Source organism: Phyllostomus hastatus, unplaced genomic scaffold (assembly GCF_019186645.2).
Source record: "Phyllostomus hastatus isolate PE091 unplaced genomic scaffold, TTU_PhHast_1.1 phas_scaffold_317, whole genome shotgun sequence".
NCBI classification, from domain to species: Eukaryota; Metazoa; Chordata; class Mammalia; order Chiroptera; family Phyllostomidae; genus Phyllostomus; species Phyllostomus hastatus.
In genome coordinates this window covers 16,354,284-16,375,440 of record NW_025334023.1, presented here as the reverse complement: position 1 = coordinate 16,375,440, position 21,157 = coordinate 16,354,284, and the positions used below count along the sequence as shown (strand labels likewise).

Here is a 21,157-nt window from a genome sequence, read left to right as displayed (position 1 = left end):
AAGTCCAGGAAGACTAACTGCATATAAATAGCATCAGTAGGGTATATCTTTATTTCTTATTTGAAGAGAGTCCAGAGGGGAAAAATACCTTTTCAAAAATAATAGGCCTTAATATGACTGCTCACAAAGTGGCCTTTAGAGACAGTTCCAAGAACGCTAGTGCCAAGTGTACAGCTAGAATTGTATATAGAATAGTATATTGTTTGTAGACTTGGTTCCTGCCTTGGCAGAACATGGCTCTGAGAGGTTGTCTCCAATTCCTGCCCACAGCCCCGCAGCCCCTCAGCCCCTCAGCCTCACAGCCTGTCAGTCCCATAGTCTCTCAGCCCCTCAGCCCCTCAGACTCACAGCCTGTCAGCCCCATAGTCTCTCAGCCACACAGCCCCTCAGCCCTATAGCCCCTCAGCCCTATAGCCCCTCAACCCTCAGCTCCATAGACCCTAGTCATACCTTCCTGGATCCTACTCCTCCACTATGCCTCGCTACCTCTAGCTGTTTCTGAAAATCAGTTCCTGCAGTGTTTCATGGTCCTCTGCTTTGCACACCTCCTCTAGTCCCTGAAGTTTTCTTCCCAAGAAACAATTTACAAGTCATTTTGTCTTGATATAACAATAAACTTCTAAGAATCCATTAGAGATAGACAGAATCTATATAGGGTGCAGGTCCTCTAATTCCTAGTTGAATGTCACACACTTGGATCTCATAAGGGCTTATTACTTTTCCAGATGAAACAAAGAATTCATATTTGGGACTGAGGACCTCAAGACAGCTCCCGTATACAAATGTATTCCCTGCGAATCAAAGTGCAAGGTTTTGGACTTAAAAAATGACTAAAGAAAGGCAGCCACACTGGAAGGATAGAAGGAGAAAGCAAAGTGCCAAAAGATTTTACCTTGACTATCATCATTACGAGTGAAGAAATCCCTGGAGGTGAGGGGATGATCGGGTGGCTGTCTTCCACTGTGTGTTGGGGGTGGGATCAATATGGAGGAGGGTGTATTCCTCCCTTATTCCTCTAGTGCTAATATGGTGGGGGATCTTGGTCATGGGGACAGTACGGATGAGAGTGGAGAAATCCAGTTATCTGTAGCCTTGAGGGACAGAGGTGGTGCTCAAATGTTTTCAGAGTAGAAGCTGAGTCCCTCGTTCATCTACAGCACCAGGAGTAAAGGGAACTCTACCTTCTCTTTGCATATTGCACTCTGAGTCTGTGAAAGCAGATTTGGGTGGGTGAAAAATTAGTAATCTGAAAGGAATTGTGTTATTTCCCTGAAAATCAATTGGCTATCACAAAGACCTGCAGAGAAAGCCAGGCTTGGTGAGGCCCATCAAAGCACTGCCAAGCCTGAATGGTTCCCTTATCACCAAAGCTGAGACTTCTGAATTAACTTTCAAAGCACAAAGGGATCAGTTCAAGGAATGGCCCCTACATCACCCCATGGTGACTGAAAAGCCTAGGAGGCCATGATCCCTATATCAGCACTCTCCTCTGATTCACAGGGATTCAAACTGGCCCTGAAACCAGCCCCCAGTAGAGGTGTCAACCACTGCCCCAGTGGGGCTGGAGGCATAGCTGAGCCCATGAGCCCACAGGGCCCATCCCAAACTATCCCTTACCCAAGACTCTTTGCATAGCCACTCTCTGGCATTCCCTCAGCCTCATGCCTCTGGTCTCAGGTGGTGAACCTGGACAGACAGACCAGAGGTTTAATATTCACAGGGCTATTTGAGTTTAAAAAAAAATTTAACAAGGGTGCTGCCATAAGATGGTCATCTGATTTCTCAACAGAAGGAACTGGCACCAAATATTCTAAATCATGGAAATCAAGGAACTCCAATCAAGATCACTCTACCCAGCAAGGTTGTCACTTAGAATCAAAGGAGAAATACAGAGTTTCCCAGATTAGAAAAAGCTGCAGGAGTTCATCATCACCAAACACGTGTTATGAGAAATGTTAAAAGGACTTCTTTCCTAATAAGCAGAAAAATATGAACAATAAAGTGGAAATAACTACATATGTATCAATAATTAGTTTAAATGTAAATAGATTAAATGGGCCATTAAAAAGACATAGTGTGGCTGATTGAATAAGAAAATGAGACCCATATATATGCTGCATACATGACAACCCCTTCAGACTGAAAGACATATACAGAAAGTAAAGGGACACAATGGTATATCATGCAGACAGAAACAAACAAAAGAACCTGAGGTAGCAATCTTCATATCAGACATAATAGACTTTTAAACAAAGGCTATAGCAAGAGACAATGAAGGAGCAAGAAATTCCACTTCTGGGTATTTATCCAAAGAAACCCCCAAACACTAATTCAAACAGGCAGCATTGTTTACAATAGCCAAAATATTTTCTTTTACCCTCACCCTGAACACACAGACAGGACACTTCTTACTCTCTACTATCAAACACTCTTGTATTTTCCAAAGAAATACACTTTGAGTAAGCCTAACCACCCCATACCCTATGAACAAACTTTGGTGATTCATGCACATGGTAATACATATACACACAAACCAGTAGACATGTGCAAGATGCATAGAAATATCTCCAGAAAACCATGTATGAAACAACTTCCAAACACCAAATTATCCTTACCTAATGAGTCACACCCACAAATACTAACAAATAACTATATTTCACGTCTCAGATACATAAAACTACTATTCTCCCACTTTCCTGTGTAAACTCTCTCTAAATCAAATACACACTAGCCCCCAACTGAAAAATACAAACACATACCTCCAGGACATATTCATCCAAATGGCCATTACCCTTGAATATACACACAAACTCAATACACACACAACTCTCTACAAGCCTCAAATATCCCACAATTACCCAGTAACATGCAAATATGCAAACACATCAGCTTATCACTTATGTCCCAAATACACATATAATGCCACAGTACATGCATATACATAACCTCAAACTCCCAAATGCTCATGCAGAATGAACTCTTCCATCCCACAGAATACACAATCACACAAACACCACATTAAAGATCAAAGCATACAAACACCATGTAACAGCAGCATATACAACACCCACCAGCATGCATAGCTCCTAAAAATCAAAAAATGAAAACAAATACACATAACCATACAACATGACCTGAATACATAATGACCCTTCTACACTCCTCAAATACAAAACAAAAAGATCATACACTCAAGCTAGTGAACAGACACATTTTTTGCATATGCAGATGATCTTTCCAAAACTTTAGATCAATCCTCAAATACACGGGTTGAGAGGTAAATATGCCCCACCCACAAACATAAAATACCAACACCTAACCACCAACTGCACTGTATCTCAACATCCTCCGAATACAACACTCAGTCCTACACACTCTCACAAAAAACAGACATGACCTCCCCTTAATCACAAATATCCTCAGACAAGACACATTTCAATACACACATATCAGATTCCCATCAATCAGTTGATACGCACAAACCCATCTCTGCTCGCCAAGTCCATGATTTGACAACAGACTTCACTGCCTTTAGAGCCAGAAAGTCACTCACTTCATTGACAAGAGAGTAGTCTGAACATAATTACTGGTTGAGATTTTCACATAAAATTATCAGGAAGTATGTGAACGCTTCACTCATATCCACTCATGTTGAATGACTTGGGCTACTTCTTGCTGAACAGGGCCATCGTTTTCAAATTCAGAAGAGCGAAACTGCCCTGCAGCAGCTCGTGTGTTTTTCAGAATGCAAGAGACACAGGATGACCCTCAGAGTTTAACAGCTTACACACATTAGATACCACTGTAAGCCTGGCAATCATTGAACCCCCGTGCAGCAAGTTCCCCTGGGGCCAATTCCCTGGTGTAAACACCCTCGGAAGTGAGCTGTGTGTGTTGGGGGCGGGACGTGAACAAAGACTCAGGGCCCAAATAACCCACAGTGTGAACAACAGTGGAGTGGGGTGATACCTAAGCGGGAAAGAGTACAAGCATCCCTTACCTCTTTGTTTACATAACCCACTCTGGAGGCTGTCAAGCCAGCCCTCGTGCCAAGTAGGACGGCCGTTGGGTCCCATCCTGCCATGCTGGCGCACAAGCGCTCCTCAGAGCCTACTGGCCACGAGGGCCTCTGGGATCAGTCGCAAGACAGAGCCCCGCCCCCAGTGCATGCGTACTTGAGTCCTGGATTACAGGCATGCCCTACTCCCTGCCCCCCTGGCACAGGGGAGGAAAGACAGGGAAGTGCTGAGTTGGGGGCCTTCCTGCAAAGGTTCTCCAGCAAGGTCTCTTCGTAGTAATCCCAATTTCAGACCATGGCACGTGAAATGAGCATTTAGGATTTTAAAATTGCAACTGTGCTATCCATGGGCTTAGATTCAGCTCTTCCTCCTGAAACCGTGTTGGAGAGGGCTCCCTAAAGCACACATCTTCAAATTGCCTTCAAAGTGCCTTCATGCACTTTGGACGGAATTGCCATGGTTTCTAAAAATAGTAGGTCCTGCCTCCAAAATTGTTATTAAACAATTCTGGCAAGAGAGAAAAAAAAATCTGGCAAAGAAATTTAGACTTGGGAAACATTTGAAGAGAGACTTTACCTTCACTATCTTCCTAGAGTTTTTCCAAAAGCACAAACTGTATTAGAATATTTTCTCAGAGTATTTATTTAGTACATGGAGGTTTTTCAATAAATATTGATTCACAGATATTTCCATTGAAAGTTTGTTGTTATAATATTGATCAAGACTTGATTGCCTGAACCAGTTTCTGTTCACACTGTAGTATGGGGAAAATTCACCTTCCCTTCCCTCCTTTTTTTGTATTATACTGCAGGATTTGTTTTATATTGGAGTCTTTCAGTGAATGGTCACAGTGTGGAACACCCACCACTAAGAATATTGCTGCTACAGCAGGGAGTGAAGCTTGTCTCCCAAGAGATTTGGTTGCCGTTTTCCCAAGTTGTCACCACTCATCTCTCTTGACCGATTTCCTAAAAATCTCCTCTCACAACACAAAACACAAATGCTTATTCATATCATTTGACAGTGATAAACTGACATTTATGTACGACATGAAAATAAGAATCAAACAAGGTTTTTAAGGGGTGCTGCCATGGTTCACATGCAGATGGAACCACATGCGATGATGAGCTTAGATTCGGAAGAGCAGGGCTGTATGTGTGAGGCAGACAGGGAACTTGGAAGCCAGTGAGCAGGGCTTCCAGGCTCAGCCTTGCAAGCTGGGGCTTAGGTGGATGAGGTTTCTGTGAATGGTGGTTGGACATGGTGGATAGAATTCTAGCTTGTTTCATAGTGCACATCCATCTCATGTGCAGTGCAACTTTAACACCTAGGAAAACAGGACCTTAGGGTATTAAATCCCATTAACACAAGGAAGCAGATTTTCTGTCTTCCCCTCCCTCACTTCTGTCCTTACCGCCACTGAGCCTAGACATTCGTGTTCTGGGAAGGCTCTCACAAACTCGTTATCCTCCAAAGAGCATACCTGTTTCATGTGTGTATGTAAATATGTTCTGTGCTGGAACTAAGCAAGATGCATGCTTGAGTCCCTTTAATCCGAGTGATCGTTCTTATGGGGCGAGTAGCTAATAATAACCTAATAAGTTACTTGTTTCATAGAGTTTGCAGATAAAATACGAGAAGCGAGTTAAAAGTAAATTTTAGAAAAGAATGAACAAATTTACAGTAAAGGTATGTCCCAAATACTGCAGGGGACACAATTATCCTAAAAACTAATTCATTGTGTATCTGAAATTCAAATTCAGTTGGGTGTCCATTATTTGCTAAATCTGGCCACCTGGAAAGATTTAAAGGAACCACAAAACACTGGCATCCCGTGGGAAAGAGGACAGTGCTGCTGGGGAAAGAGGCAGGAGAAGGACTGGGCCCAATTTGCACAAAATGCCTATGAACCAAACAAAACACCGCTTCTAAAAAACATCACATTAAGATCATTCAAAAGGTAAAAAATTAAACATAGAACAACATACTACTCTGAGAAACAAAAAGTAAGTGATTTCTGGCCCTGTCTGCATAGGCTACAGGGCCTCCCCTGCCAGACTAGAGCAAAGGAGATTGTTGGTGAAGCTGGGCCAGCTGCCCCCCTGCAGAGCTGCCAGCACTGGATGGTACTGGGGCCTCGGGACTGCATCCTAGAGAGAGATTGTACACCACTGCCTCATGGGCTGGATCCGCCGAGTCAACCCTAGTTTCAGACACTGGGTTCTCCATGACCCTAAGTACACATTATTTTTTCAGGTCATATGTTTGATTTTTGTTCTGGAAGTGTAGCCTGTGTTGAAGTAAGTCAAAAGTCAGATAGGAAGCAGGTTGAGGGACCCAAAATTAGGTTGATGGATCAAGAACTGAAATAAGGGGAACATCAAGGAAAGCCTTTGTGCTGTGAATCGAAACAAAACAAAACAAAACAAAACAATGTATAAATTGCCTGAAGAGGCACACACCAGTTGTGTTACCACTTAAATTTGAAAGGAACTTCTGGTTCTCGCCCACCTGCAGAGCCCGCCATGGAATGCCTCCCCACTCCCACCCCCCATGCCACCTGCCCTCCGCCCCTCCCCCGCGGCAGAATGTCTGGAGCCCTACATTCTGCTGTTTAAATTCAAACTCCTCCTTCCACTGGATGTTGAGCATCTGTTGGAGCAGGGCACTCTCTGGATCCTGGACTTGCATTTTCGCGTTGTGGAGGCTACTGGGCAGTGGAGGTCAGTGGCTCAGCCTGCAGGGATGGCTTCAGAAGGAGGTGAGCCTGTAGGTTGGGGAGGTGTTTTAGAGACAGTACTATCTCTGAAAATTTAGGATTAAAATATGACAGTCCCACTGGGGAAACATAGTTTGGACTGAAGTAGAGGAAGGAGAGAGCACTCAATCTCCACAGACCTGTCACCCGGGAAGGTGGGGAGCTGGTGGAAACCGGTGAGGGCACTGGGCAGGAGGGCTGCTGAGAAGTGGTCAGGATGGCTCCGGGGAAGTGCCTGGGTGTACAGAAGGGATGGCCGCAGACACACTGGTTCTTTCTGGAGGAGAGACAAGCCACTTCAACTGTGTGTGCAGGGAGCAGTGGGTGTGTCATGGTGGTGGCATGTGGGAGAGGGTTACAGGAAAGCCTTGTCCTCTGTCCTGCTCTTCAGGCACCTGGAGCCTACCCCACAGTATCTTTCTAAGGGATCTGAATTGACTATACTAGAGCTAATGGGGGCAGTGGGGAGAGGTGGTCTTAGCCATGAAGTCATCCAGTGTGGCAGTCTGTGGCCAGGTCTCCAATGAAGCGTCAACCCTGAGAGCGAGGCTGGAAGGTGCCCCAACTGCTACAGCCCGAAGCTTCCCCACTCCTTCCAGCCTGGAGCTCACTTCTCCTGAGTCCAGGGAGCTGCTTGTTGTCTTGGGTTCCACAGGGACAGGGCAGATGGGTAACTTTCACCAAGATAGGGCTCGGTTCCCTGACTTGTCCTGAATCGCTCCCCCTCTGTGGATACTCGGTTCTTCAGACCTGCTCCCTCCACTGTGTATGTCATGGAGCATCCCTTGCCCTGTCTTTTTCCTTTGAGATGAAAAGTTTGCTCACAGTCCGCATCACTGCTTCACAGACAGAAAATAGATGTGAAGTGTGGTTGGTTTTCTGTTGGAATGTCTGTAAAAGCGGATTTTTTTAAAGGGGGCACAGAATCAGGAAGACGAACTTCTGTATAATTAGGAAACATCCATGACACCTGTCTTGAGCAATTAGAGGCACTTGGTCAGCTTTCATAACCTCTGTCCCACCTCCCTGTCAAAGGACCAACATAAAGTCTGCTAAGAACCTGGCTGGATGGGGTGGGAGTGGGCCTTGGAGAATAGGCAGGTCTGCATGTCCTCACAATGGACTCTTTTGGATGCCCCCTCTGACCTTACCCCTCCCATAGTCACATGGCTTCAGAGGGCCTGGACCAGCTGCACCATGTTAATGTCCCTACAAGGTGAGCGTTTTATAACTCATGGTCATCAGCTATAGAACACACACAGGAACATATACACATACAAACACAAGGGCACACCCACACACAGCACACATACAACATGCACACGGTCACATACATACCCAGCTCAGGAACAAAGACATAGGGGGACATGTTAATGTCCCCCTACACTGCCTTCATCATCACATGCTCAGGAGGTGGTAGTTGGAGCCCCTCACACTCCCTCTTCTTCCCTCCCTGCCCCAGCTCACATTCCCAGGAAGATGGTACCCAAGGCTCAGGGCATCTGTGGACCACAGCAGCCCCTGGATACCAAGGCATCCAAGGATATCCCCCCTGAGGCCTTGAAAGGGTACATGGACATCATGAACAAGCTGGTGCAGCTGGCCCTCTCAGCCCCAGGACTATCAGGTGGAGAATCGGAGGAGGACACAAAGGAGTTGCAGCAGGAAGAGGGTGGGACCTACTTGGACCCCAGTCTCTTGATATACATTGACAAGCTGTGTTCCCAGGAAGACTCTGTCATCAAGGTAGGCTGGCTCAGAGTTCTGGGGTGTACAGGATTCTAGAGGGTGGCACCCCAGGCCCCAGACCAGGGTTCTCCCGAGGTGGATGGGATTAAGCTCTGTTCTTTGTTCCTGAGCTGGGTATGTATGTGACCATGTGCATGTTGTATGTGTGCTGTGTGTGGGTGTGCCCTTGTGGTATGTGTATATGTTCCTGTGTGTGTTCTATAGCTGATGACCATGAGTTATAAAATGCTCACCTTGTAGGAGAGGATGGGGTGGACCTTTGCTTTTCCAATCTTCCTTTTGGTTTAATGACTCACAGGTCACTCACAGCCTCTTCCTTCTGTCCCAGGTGCCAGAGGTCATTCACCCCCAATTTCTGGCACAGTTGCTTTCCTCAGAAGCACATTTGGATGTCTTGGCCCTAGCTGAGGACTTGGCTCAGGAGAAACAATGCATTCCTATACAGGTGAGCCGATGGTAGGGTGGAACTTAGGAAGATGCGAGAGGGGCTCTAGGTGAGCCATGAGAGGGACAGACCACAGGTGAGTTAGCGGAGGGGCCCTATGTTAGACAGGGAGGGAGGGACTCCAGGTAGATTGGGGATGTGGGGACCCAAGGTGAGCCATGGGAGGGAGCACCCAGGTAGACCAGGGCAGGCAGCAACTCAGAATGGGGGCACACATGACTCTGTCCAGCCCACCCCTGCCTGTATGCATGTCATGCTGAGAGGCCAGCTCTGGGGTGGGTGCACTGCAGGGTAACAAGAAGGAGAGGGTGACAGGAAGGAGAGGATGGGGAGGGAAGAACACAAAGATGGGAATGTGGCACAGGAAGATGCAGGAGAGCCACATGTCTATTTTGAATTTGAGTCAAGATGACACCCTTCTGCCCTCCTCCCCCAATGCCATTGTCCCATCACCCACATATGTCCTCTCACACGTGTGCAGAGCCAGTCACTGTCCCCCTCTTCCTCCAAGCTGGTGGAGGAACGACTCCTGGCCTTGACGGAGAAGGAGGGTGTGCAGGCACCCCTCAGTCATGGTGCACCCCAATTGGACTCAAGTCCTTCTGAGTCTGCAGCCAGCCTTGATGCCCAGAGGTGTGACCATGGCCCCCAGCTGTGGGTCGATGACAAAGCCTCCCCACCAGAGACTGACTTCAAGGACTACCAAAGCCACTACCAAGCAGATGCCCACCTGTCCAAGCCCAAAGCCTTTGCTGTCTTTTCACGATGTGAGGAGTGCCCACCACTGCAGGCTGGATGCCCCTTCTTTGTTCCCCAGTGTCCCAGGCACACTTACTCTGCACTGGGGGCCAGGGCTGCCTCCATTCCCAGGGAGATTCCTCCTGTTAGGGAGACTCGAGGGCCAGTGGGCAGGTCCAGTGAGAATGAGGAGGACCTGCCCAGCCTGTCCTTCCTCTGGGCCTCTCCCAACAGCCTGCTGCCCCCTGAACTCTCTCTGAGTACAGTCCCTGCCTCAGGCCTTGCCTGCCCTGCAGTTTGGGGGCCCCAGGGAGCTGCCCAGTCCCAGAGTCAGAAGAGAAAGTGTGACCAGTCTGTCACAAGGAGTTGGAAGAAGCGGCACTACAGCCAGTATGGAGCAGTGGTGTGTCCCTCCCACTGCCAGACCCTGGGGGGCCCAGCCAAGATGTGACCTGGCTGTCCCCCAGAGGAGCCACAGGCTCTTCTCATCCCAGGGCTGATCCTGACTGCTCTACTGACATGGGTAGCAGGGAGGGAGAGCAGGACCATAACAGGTCCTCTGTGGCATTGTGTGTCAGTTATGAATAAAGATGGTTCTGTTTGAAAATGCTCTAGTGGCCATTGTCTCCATACTTGTGTCTGTGCTGCAGCTCAGAGAGGGGACCTCCGAGGGAGGAAGGGTGCGGGAGGTGACAGAATCTATGGATTCACAGGTGACCCTTTAATCCCTCCTTCCCGATTGACAGGGACTCTTTCTGACTGCTCCTGAGAGCACACAGCTCTGTATCCTTAGTGAGCCCTCCCATGGCTTCTACTCCCAAAGACAGCCTGGGTGAGGGGCCATCCGGAAGCAGTCAGTCAAGGGGCTGAGCAATTCTCGGCTCTTCCAGGCCACAAATACAGATTATCATTAGCAAAGAGGTGTGACTGCACAGAGACTATAATAAATCAATTGCTTACAGACTCATATCAAAGCCCTTTCAGTGAGAGGCAAGTGACAGTCAAGTTGTATCACAAGCTATAAAGCCATCCCCTCTTCCTCACTGTCTGAAAAAATTGTCTTCCATGAAATCAGTCCCTGGTGTCAAAAAGGTTGGGGACCACTAAATGTAGCCCACAGACTAAGACGTAGATATGCAGTGTCCCCGAGACAGAAAAGTAACTTCAATATATATAATCACTTTTTCTCTTTATATGTGATTCCTATTTGATCCTTTGTTATTATAGAAATGTATTGGCAGACATGTTCATAGGAGCAACATACAGAAAACATTCCAAATGCCCACCTGCAGAAAAAGGAACAAATACATTCTGTTATGTGCCAGTGATCCAACTTATTACTTCCAAATTACTCTTCATTGCCCCTCTTTGTAAATGCATCTGGACCCTTTAAATAATGCTTTTCTTGTCAAGAGGCATGATTTTAAACTTTGAGCAACAAGCATTGAAGCAACATTGGAAGAAGCGGTTTTCCTCTCTAGTTCCCACGTGCTCCCTTGACAGGCCCCTGCATGCAAATGACTTCCCTTGGCCCCTGCCCTGCACTTGGTTCACTATTGCCCCATCCTGTAGATCATGCTGCTGCTACAGCACCTCCCTGTTTCTTGCAGTTCAAGGTGGCCAGCAAAACCAGCAGCAGGAGCTTCTTCCAGTGCTTCCCTGGGCTGGTTTTGTTAAAGAATGCCTCTGGCAAGACACTTCCCTATAAACAGTTTCTCACAGTGTCTAAAGTGTAAGATTCTGGGGAGTTTGGGGGTGTACATTTCAGCAAGTTCTGCTAGAGCAGCATCACAGCTGTTGCTATCTTATTCCATGAGGCCCATGGTGGGCGGGGACAGACTCTTTGCTGGCTGCTCAGTCTCAGACCTAGAGACAGTGACCACTTCTTGCTTCTGCTATTCTATTCTATAGAGTTCCCTTTACCTTCTACTAGACAGTACTTCATTGTTTCATGCTTTTTTGAGCAATCATTCTTTGTATTAGCATTCCCTATTTATGTTTCTCTGCCTTGACTAGATCTTGAATCATAAATGTCATAATCATGCAAGTGAACATGCTCTGTATCAGTGAAATCTGGTGAACTACAGCCACAGCAACGCATGCAGCAACCTTCAAAGTTAGTGAAAAACTCAAATCCTAGAATAATGCACATGGTATAATTTTACTTATAAAAAGTTCGAAAATACCCAAGGTCAAAAACACATAGGGGATCTAGCCATGTGGTAAAATTATAAATAACAGGACAGAGCAACATACAATTCAAGAATGTGAATATCTCTGGGAGAAGAGGAAGGCACACTGGTCAATAGTTCTTGGGGGAACCAAGGATATTGGCAATGTTCTGTTTCTTCATTTGGTTATAGGGGTTGGGCAGGTTTACACCTGCTATTTTACTTATTATTTTGCAATGCACATATTGCCTAACTAGTGTGATAAGAGAGTAACCTCCCAGCCTCAGAGGCCATACAGGACTTGAGGCCTCTGGTTTGGAGGGACCCTGTGAGTTGTCCCTTGGGCTCTTACACAAACTGATGTGTCCTGGGTGTGCATGGACAGGAGTAGGTTGAGAAGTGCTGAATTAGACTTAATGCCCTGATAACCCCACACAAGAGTTTTAACATATTAGGCTGTTCTCCTTAATTTTAACACATAGTTCAGCTTCAGAATGACCTTCTGTGATTATAGAATAAAAATCATCTACCTCTCTTTCCTGATCCATGGGGAGAAAGAACAAAAAATACTAGGATGTATACAACTTTAATTTTTTCTTGTTGATACACCCATGATGGTGCTCTGAGTGATAGAACATACCTATTCATTATGGGTTCTCTACAGAAGCGCCTTAGGCCACTTCTCTCAGAGTCCCTGCTGCAGCCTGCACGGTGAAGGCTGCAATAGAAATCTGTCTCTTCACTTCTCCCCAGGCCTTGGAAGGATCTGCTTTGTTTTCAATATCAAACAGAGCATCATAAATTCCTGGGAATGATTCCCCTGCATACTTGTTGTGGTTGCTTGGTGCATAGATGACATGCCTGTTGAATAAAAACAAAATAGCTTGCTATCCATTAGCTGTCCAATGATATATACAAGTAAAAAACAGGAGCATGCAACAAGTCCTGGATCACACAATTCTAGTTTTATGATTTCAATAAGCCACTTTTCAACCTAATTTCCAAGTTTAATTACCTCCATAGACTGGTCTACGGAATATGTATTAATTAGTTATATTTTGACTTTAAACAGATGACTTAAAGTAGTTTTGAACAACAAAAATAACAACAGCAGCAAAAATAGCTCATCATCTGCTATAGACTATGGTTGACAGAATTTACCTATAATTTTTATAATCCTTAAAAATCAACTCTAAAAGAAGTTAATATTAGTACTTCACAGAAGAGGAAATTGAGGCCCGAGAGATTAAGTGATTAAATGATCAGTCTCAAGGTATATTGCAAACACGTGCTGACTTTTCAGTATACTTCTTCACCCCCTGAAATGTGGCAAATTGATTATTAATGTCCTATCTGTGACTAGCCAACCAACTATTTTGTTTTTTCTCCTCCTTAAAAAAGAAGTCATGTAAATGTGTTAAAATGCCTGGCTTAAAGCAGAAGGAGGTGTTTTATTGAGAAAGTTAGGTCAGTCTCTGTTATAGCCCTGGCAGGGAAGAATGAGTTCCAAAGTAAATTAGTAAAGAAGAAAGGAGGCATAATCATGCCACCATTGGCAAATCGATCACCCTGTCTGGAAAATGTCCTTACTCCAATTCTGATCCTTTGATAATCCCTATATACTGATCCCTGATAGTCAATGATAAGATCAACTTGGGAACAGAAATATTATATCTGTCAAAAGCAGAAAAAATTTCTAATATCAACATTAGGAAAGTGGGTAAATTATTATATTATATATTGTATATATTTATGTATAAATATAGGCGTGGGCAAAAGTAGGTTCATAGTATGTGAGACATAGTTTATTGTATTAGTTTTAGTTATTGCATTATTTACTTGTATTACAACTGTAAACCTACTTTTGCCTACCCCTGCATACATTCATTATGTCTTACATATGTACATAAACATAAAATTAGAAAAGAGCTAAAATTATATACATTAAAATATGAACATGATTTTATAAATGACTGATGGGATTGAGGAGATTTTTATTTTCTCCTTGTGGCTTTCTGAATCTTCTAAATTTCTTACAGTGAACATATATCCTTTTATAATCAGAAACAAGACACTAAAGGGAAAGATATAGAATGATCATATTACATTATATCAAGAAAAAATAATACATCATATACAATATGCATTTTAACATTTTCTATTGGCTTGCAAGAAATCAATTATGATATTATTTTTCTACAGTGCAAAAAAAAAAGGAATGATATTAACATGAGTCATTTTCTCCCCCTTACCTATAGAAAGGCCTGTCTGGTAACCCTAAAGGATCAATAAATGCTCGTTCCAGAAACATCAGTTGATCATTCATTATTCTCAATAATATTGGGCTAAAAAGGAAATTAATACAGTTATAACTTCATGAAAATGTGTGCACTACTTAGCAAACAAAAAATTTAGAACAAAACTAAATAATGCTGATATATTTTAAATTCCTGTAGTTTCAAATTAAGAACAATAACGTAGTTACCTTTTAAAAATTCTATAAAATAGTATTCTGCTGAGGCTTATAAAACCATAGAAATAGTTATGTGTGCCAATGGAAAAAAAATTAAAGTAACTTTTATTTATATTGAAATAATAATTAATGATGAACCTAGGTACTTAAAAATAGGCAAAACTTTTTTCATCTTAAATAACTTATTAATCTACTATGGAAGCAATTTCAATGTATACACACATTTCTCTCTCTCTCTCTCCCTCTCTCTCTCTTCTCTCTCTCTCTTCCTGACCTTGTGGCTACCACTGAAAATCACTGGACATTCCTTATACAGGGAGATTCAATTTGAAGTAAGCCTGGGATATAATGCTCAGAGGACCAGTTATGTATATGGGATCTTTTCACTACAGAAACACACTGGCTTCCCTTGGGAGACTGGAGAACTATCTGTCTTTGGGTTGAATATGATGTGAGCATGAACGTACCAAGGAGTCTATATCCTTTGATGGGTCAAGGAATTAATTAAAGAAGTGTCTCCTCCTCAGATTTCAGTTTTAGTTTAGAAATTCAACATCCAGCTTAATTTACTTTAGCCAGCATTTACTATTGTCATGATGACATTGCTCTGGAGTTCCAAATTTGGAAACAGTAACACAGAAACAGAAACTGTACCTTAGTATCATTTGGAACAAATAAAAAAATACAGAAATACTCAAAGAAGTGAAAGTCATAATCTGACCTACAGATAGTTTGCCAAATGGAGAAATATCATTATTTTAAGGATCTCTTTCAAGTTTATTGCTCATTGTTGACATTTTTGCACATAAGAAATTTGGAAAGGACTATAAAGTATAAAAAGCTCCATATGCATCACAAGATAATACCATTATTATATACATTGGTTTACTTTTTCTCTATGTTCAATAAAAATATAATCAACTATATTTACAGTTTTATATTATTTTTGTTTACTTCACATTTTATTATAAATATTTTATGGTATTTTCTTTGTAATCATCAATTGTGATGCTTATAAATGTTTAAATTTATAGACACTTTTTTTAGTAATTTCTTTCCTCTTAGGTATTAAAATTATTTTTAATTATTGGGTATTATACATCATATTTTCTCAGAGAAGACTTTTTTCCTTTCAAATTTGAAACTTTTTCCTTAGAAAAAGATTCACAAAACAGGACTCCTGGCCAAGATGGAGGTGTAGGTAGATACATTTTGCCTCCTTGCATAACCAAAAGAAGGACAACAACAATTTAAAAACAAAAAATAACCAGAACTGCCAGAAAATATAATTGTATGGAAGTCAAACAACCAAGGAGTTAAAGAGGAAACATTCATCCAGGCTGGTAGGAGGGATGGAGATGGGCAGCTGGAGGGGCTGGAGAGGACACACAGCAATGTAGCAGCTGGAGGACTGGGTGGTCCCACATTGTGTGCTGATAAACTGGGAGGAACAACTGGGGAGTAAGACAAATGATACAACCCAGGTTTCCAGTGCAGAAAAGGAAGGCCTCAAAACCTCTGGCTATAAAAATCTGTGGGGGGTGAGGTGGCAGAATAAACTCCCAGCCTCACAGGAGAGTTCATTGGAGAGACCCACAGGGTCCTAAAATGTACACAAACCCACTTATCCTGGAATCAGCACCAAAAAGGCCCCGTTTGCTTGTGAGTAGCAGGGGAAGAGACTGAAAACCGGGCTGAGAACTAAGCAAGTAGCATTGTCCCCTCTCTGACACTTGTCCTATATACAGTACCACAATGCAATGATGTGGGTTGCCCTACACTGGTGAGTACCTAAGGCTCTACAGGAACAAAGAAATATGGCGCAAATGAAAGAATAGATCAAAGCTCAAAAAATAAAACTAATTGATGAAGGGATATCCAACTATCAGATGCACAGTTCAAAACACTGGTAATCAGGATGCTCACAGAAATGGTTGAGTATGGTCACAAAATAGAGGAAAAAGCGAAGGCTATGCAAAGTGAAATAAAGAATATACAGGCAACCATGGTGAAGGGAAGGAAGCTGGGACTCAAATCAATGGTTTGGAGCAAAAGGAAGAAATAAACATTCAACCAGAACAGAATGAAGAAACAAGATTCAAAACAATGATGAGAGACTTGGGAATCTCCAGGAACACTTTAAAGGTTCCAGCATCTGAATCATAGGGGTGCTAGAAGGAGAAGAGGAAGAGCAAGAAATTGAAAACTGATGTGAACAAATAATAAAGAAATTCTCCAATCTGGAATAGGAAATAGACTTCTAGGAACTCCAGAAAGCTCAGAGAGACCCAAAGAAGTTGGACCCAAGGAAGCACACACTAAGGCACACCATAATCACATTAGTCAAGATTAAAGATAAGGACAGAATCTTAAAAGCAGCAAGAGAAAAGGAGACAGTCACCTACAAAGGAGTTCCCATAAGACTATCAGCTGGTTTCTCAAAAGAAACCTTACAGGCAAGAAGGGGCTGGCAAGAAGTACTCCAAGTCATGACAGGCTAGCACCTATATCCAAGATTACTCTATCCAGCAAAGCTATCATTTGGAATGGAAGGACAAATAAAGTGCTTCCCAGATAAGGTCAAGCTAAAGGAGTTCTTCACCACCAGGCCCTTATTATATGAAATGTTAAAGGGACATATCTAAGAAAAAAGAAGCTGATCAAAACTATGAACAGTAAAATGACAACAAACTCACAACTATCAACAACTGAACCTAAAAACATAAACAAAAACAACCTAAATAAACAACTGGAACAGGAACAGAATCACAAAAAGGCAAATCACCTGGAGGCTTATCAGTGGGAAGGGGGAAGGAGAGAATGGGGAAAAATGTACAGGGAATAAGAAGCATAAATGGTAGGTACAAAATAGACGGGGAAGTTAAGAATAGTACAGAAAATGGAGAAGCCAAAGAACTTATATGTACAACCCATGGACATAATCTAAAGAGGGGAATACTGGTGGGAGGGGGGTTCAGGGCAGAGGGGAATAAAAGGGAGAAAACATAGGACAACTGTAATAGCATAATCAATAAAATATACTTTACAAAAAAGATGATGTGGGAAGGATAACAAAAAAACAAAGAAAAAATTATTCAAGAAACAAATAAAGCAAAGTGTGAGAAATATGTGATGGCTCTTAAAACTTCAGCAATATGTAACTCTGTTTTTCAAAGGTTAAAATAAGTCACAATGCTTCAGTGAACAGCCTGTAGCAATGGATACAACCAAATTTAATAGTAACTAATTTGATGTGAAAATAGATAAAATTTTCATTTGTATTTTTGAATTATTAGTGAATTTGAATATTTTTATATGTATTTTTGTATAGGTGGTATCCTCTTTTAGATTTGTTTGTTTTGTCCACTGCCAGTATTTCCAACTGTTCTTTTGGATTTTCTTATCAGTTTTCAAAAGAAATTTTTTATAATATGTATATAAAGCAGGAAATAGTATAGGAAGAACTCTGAGGCTGCACTGCTATTGCTGGCTAGCGTCTAGAGTTCTGCTTGCCAAGCAATGCCTTTTAGCTCTAGGTAGAATAGATAGTGAACCAAGGCTGGGAGGTTGGGGGAGACATGTTCCAGCAGGCCTGAGCCTGGTTTGATAAGATTCCCAGGCATTCTGAACAACACAAGCAAAGATAGTACAGGAGGAGGGAAGAGTCCTTGAGACAGGGCTTCTGTAACAGTCTTACTAAGATTGTCAAGTATCCTGAATATCCAAAGGCCTACAAGTGAAAGGGAAGACCTTGAAATTCTATGTACCATTTCCACTGTCTGGAAAAGAACCCCCACACATACCTACGTTTGGGTAGTCATGTCCCCCCAGGGGAAGCTGGCACCACTTTTACCCACCAATCAATATGTAACTCCCTCACCCCCATCCTACCAACTATGTAAGTGCTCAGAATAAAGGGCCTGAGGCCTCCTGTCACCCTTGTTCTTGCTATCCCTGCTCTTGCCTTTCTCCCCAACCTTGGCAAGGCCTGCTCTCTTCCATTACAACGTATCACTAACAAACCTTGCTTGCACACTAATAGAGTTCCTGATCTGTAATTCCTTACTGTGTCAGCAAGAAGAACTGGGTTTTTCCTGTTAACATATATTACTCCCTCTCCAAATTTGGTGGAAAATAGGCCTCCCAGGCTTTTGCTATGGAGAGGAGTAGAAGTCTTCATGAGGATACTGAGAGTTCTCCTGCCCCCCAAACACACCCTCCCACCCCACCAATCCTCTGGGTATTCATTAGCAGACAGGCTGTCCCACAGGGACTTCAGAAGAGGTTTCCCACTCTTTTATCTTTGTTATTGATAATTAATTTTCAAGTTATATACCAGTGCAATATTCTTAAATCTGATCGTAGTGTCATTTCCCTGTTGCTTCTAAACTTTGAATTTCACTTCCAAGAAATTTCAAGTTTTAGTAAAGAATTCCACACCTGTTACCTATGTTTGCATAAAATATGAAATGAAACTCTGAACTCACTTATTAATTGGTTGCTATAAAAGTTTATACAATATTGTTGGAAGATGGCGGCTTTCCTCTAGGCAGCATGTTTCTCGGCTTCTGTGAAGAGGAGGGAAACTCGCGGATTGGTGGAGAAACAGAGCAAGTGGACTAGGTTACCGAATCACTTTTGAAAGCAGGACATTAAAAATTATTGCGATCATTGAAAAACCAGACGGTAAGGAGACTGCTTCAGGACAAAAGGGACCCAGGGATCAGTGCGGGGACTAGGGGTGTACAGTCCCCAGGCCCGGTGCTCTCGGGTCTGCCTCAGGGCTCCCGGGAGAGGGGAGTCGCTGCTCCCTCCCCCGAATACAGGGGTTGAGCAACTCCAGGGGAGAATTTGTTGCTTGAAGGCACAGATTGGACAGTTGGACTGGGAAAAAATCACCCAGGGACTATGAACACCCACCCAGAGACCTGGGAGAAGTGAGGGCCTCCAGCCGGCATGACCAGGGGTGGCCTGGAAGAGCGCCCGCACCCCTAGCCCGGTGGGAGTGCGGATACGGTGGAAAACCCAGAGCTGGGAAGGGCTGGGGCATTCTCAGGTTTCAGGAGCCTGCAGTTCTGATCTGTGGAAGCGCGCGCCCCATCAGGAATCCTGACTCGCACGCTGTGATCCCGGAAGGGATGCAGCACTTAGTGCATTCCTGCAGCCCAAAACTCAAAAATTTCCAGCCAGCCCAACCAGGGGCGGCTGGGAAATGCGCCCACACCCCTAGCCCAGTGGAAGTGTAGATCAGTTGAAAACCTAGACATCGCAACCCCCATCCAGGAAAGGGTGCAGACGTTTTCAGGTTTTGGGAGCCTGCGGTGATGAACTGTGGAAACTCGCACCCCATCGGGAATCCTGACTCTCGTGCTGTGAACCTGGAAGGGTCACGGCGCTTAGGGCATTCCTAGAGCCCAAATCTCAAAAGTTTGGTGGAGGGGCACACCCTTTTATGATTCCCAGGGAGGGCACAGTGAATCCCAAAACGTTGTGGGTGCCTCCTGAGATCATAGAGCTGGAACCCTGCAGGGACCCTGGAGCCCAGAAGAACGCAGCAGTGAGCTCTGGAGAGTGAGTGTGCTCAGGAGCGCCCAGGGTACCTGACAGACTTGCTGAGATCTGGCTGGGAAGAGAGAGAAGCATTTCAAAGGTCCCTCAGCCAGCTGAAGCCAGCAAGATCAGAAAAACTGGTCTGGCCAGTTAGAAACCACCAAGAGGCTTTTTTTATTTTGTTTTGCTTGGTTTGGTTAGTTTTTGTTTTTGTGGCTGTTGTTGATTGATTGATTTTATCTTGTGTTTTAAGTGACATTTTATTTTTCAATTCTTATTATTTTTATATCATGCAATCCCTTATGTTTCTCTTCCATTCATCCTAATATTATTCTTTCCACTCCAAATTTATCTCTCCTGCACTCCATCTTCTGCTTTTCTTTCCTTTTTTAATCCTGCAAGTTACTGTAAATTTGTATTATTATTTTCTCACTTTTCCGACATTTTTTATTTTAATAACATTTTGGTATTCTTTTTCTTTCTGTATAATCTTCTTTACATGGCTGGTTATACTGTCATTTGATAGGTTCCCCCTGGTATCTCAGTCACAGTGTGTTGATAATTTATTATCCTTCATCTGTGTTCCATTAATACACCTCTCAAGGTTCTATACTCTTTATTCTTGTTATCTAGATCTCATCGATTCTGCCACAAGACTGTCACTTTACTATTACTGTTAATAAGACCTAGTCCATACAATTGTAAATACTTCTCAATACCCCTAGCTGATCTCAGCTCACTTTGGAATTCTCTGAACTATACTATTGTGGGGGTTGTCTCTATTCTTTTACACACTACTCCTATATACTAATCTTTAATCCAACCCTACCTTAGAATCTGACCTCCCACAGCCTCACAGCTTTCTAGATCGAATTAACAATCTTCTTGTCCCCAATAAGAGTCCCACCCTCTTTCCATCCTTTCTAAAACGTGGATAGTGGGGTGGAGGATCACGGTTAACACTATAAGGAGCCAAAGGATAATGCATCTCTTCTCTACTGGCTGCTAATGTAAATATCATAGTATACTGTCTTGCTGTCTTAAACCATTTTGCCTTACTCCTCCAACTGATCACAAAGAGTAGGGGGAAGCTGTGAACACCAGGATACACGAAGGAGATTGCACCACTGAATCTCACAAGTATTCTACCACAGAAGTTCACACCATAATTACAGGGAACCAGAACAGATCAATTTAAGAAACAGAGACTAACAAGAAGAAACCCACGAACAATGAGGAAACAAAGAAACAACC

General features: G+C 43.3%; 1 protein-coding gene across 2 annotated transcripts in view; it reads right to left on the bottom strand.

The window, feature by feature from the left end:
• Positions 1-10,881: 10,881 nt before the first annotated feature.
• FOLH1B (folate hydrolase 1B) overlaps positions 10,882-21,157 on the bottom strand; it is a 62,910-nt gene continuing 52,634 nt past the window's right edge. Inside the window, exons 18-20 of one of the 2 annotated variants that reach the window (XM_045818289.1) lie at positions 14,133-14,225; positions 12,521-12,741; positions 10,882-10,995 (exon numbers count right to left, since the gene is read on the bottom strand). In XM_045818289.1, the coding sequence (XP_045674245.1) occupies positions 12,552-12,741; positions 14,133-14,225 (283 nt within the window). In that variant the 3' untranslated portion in view covers positions 10,882-10,995; positions 12,521-12,551. Of the gene's footprint in view, positions 10,996-12,450; positions 12,742-14,132; positions 14,226-21,157 lie in introns of those variants that run through there. The other variant, XM_045818288.1, reaches the window with a different exon arrangement.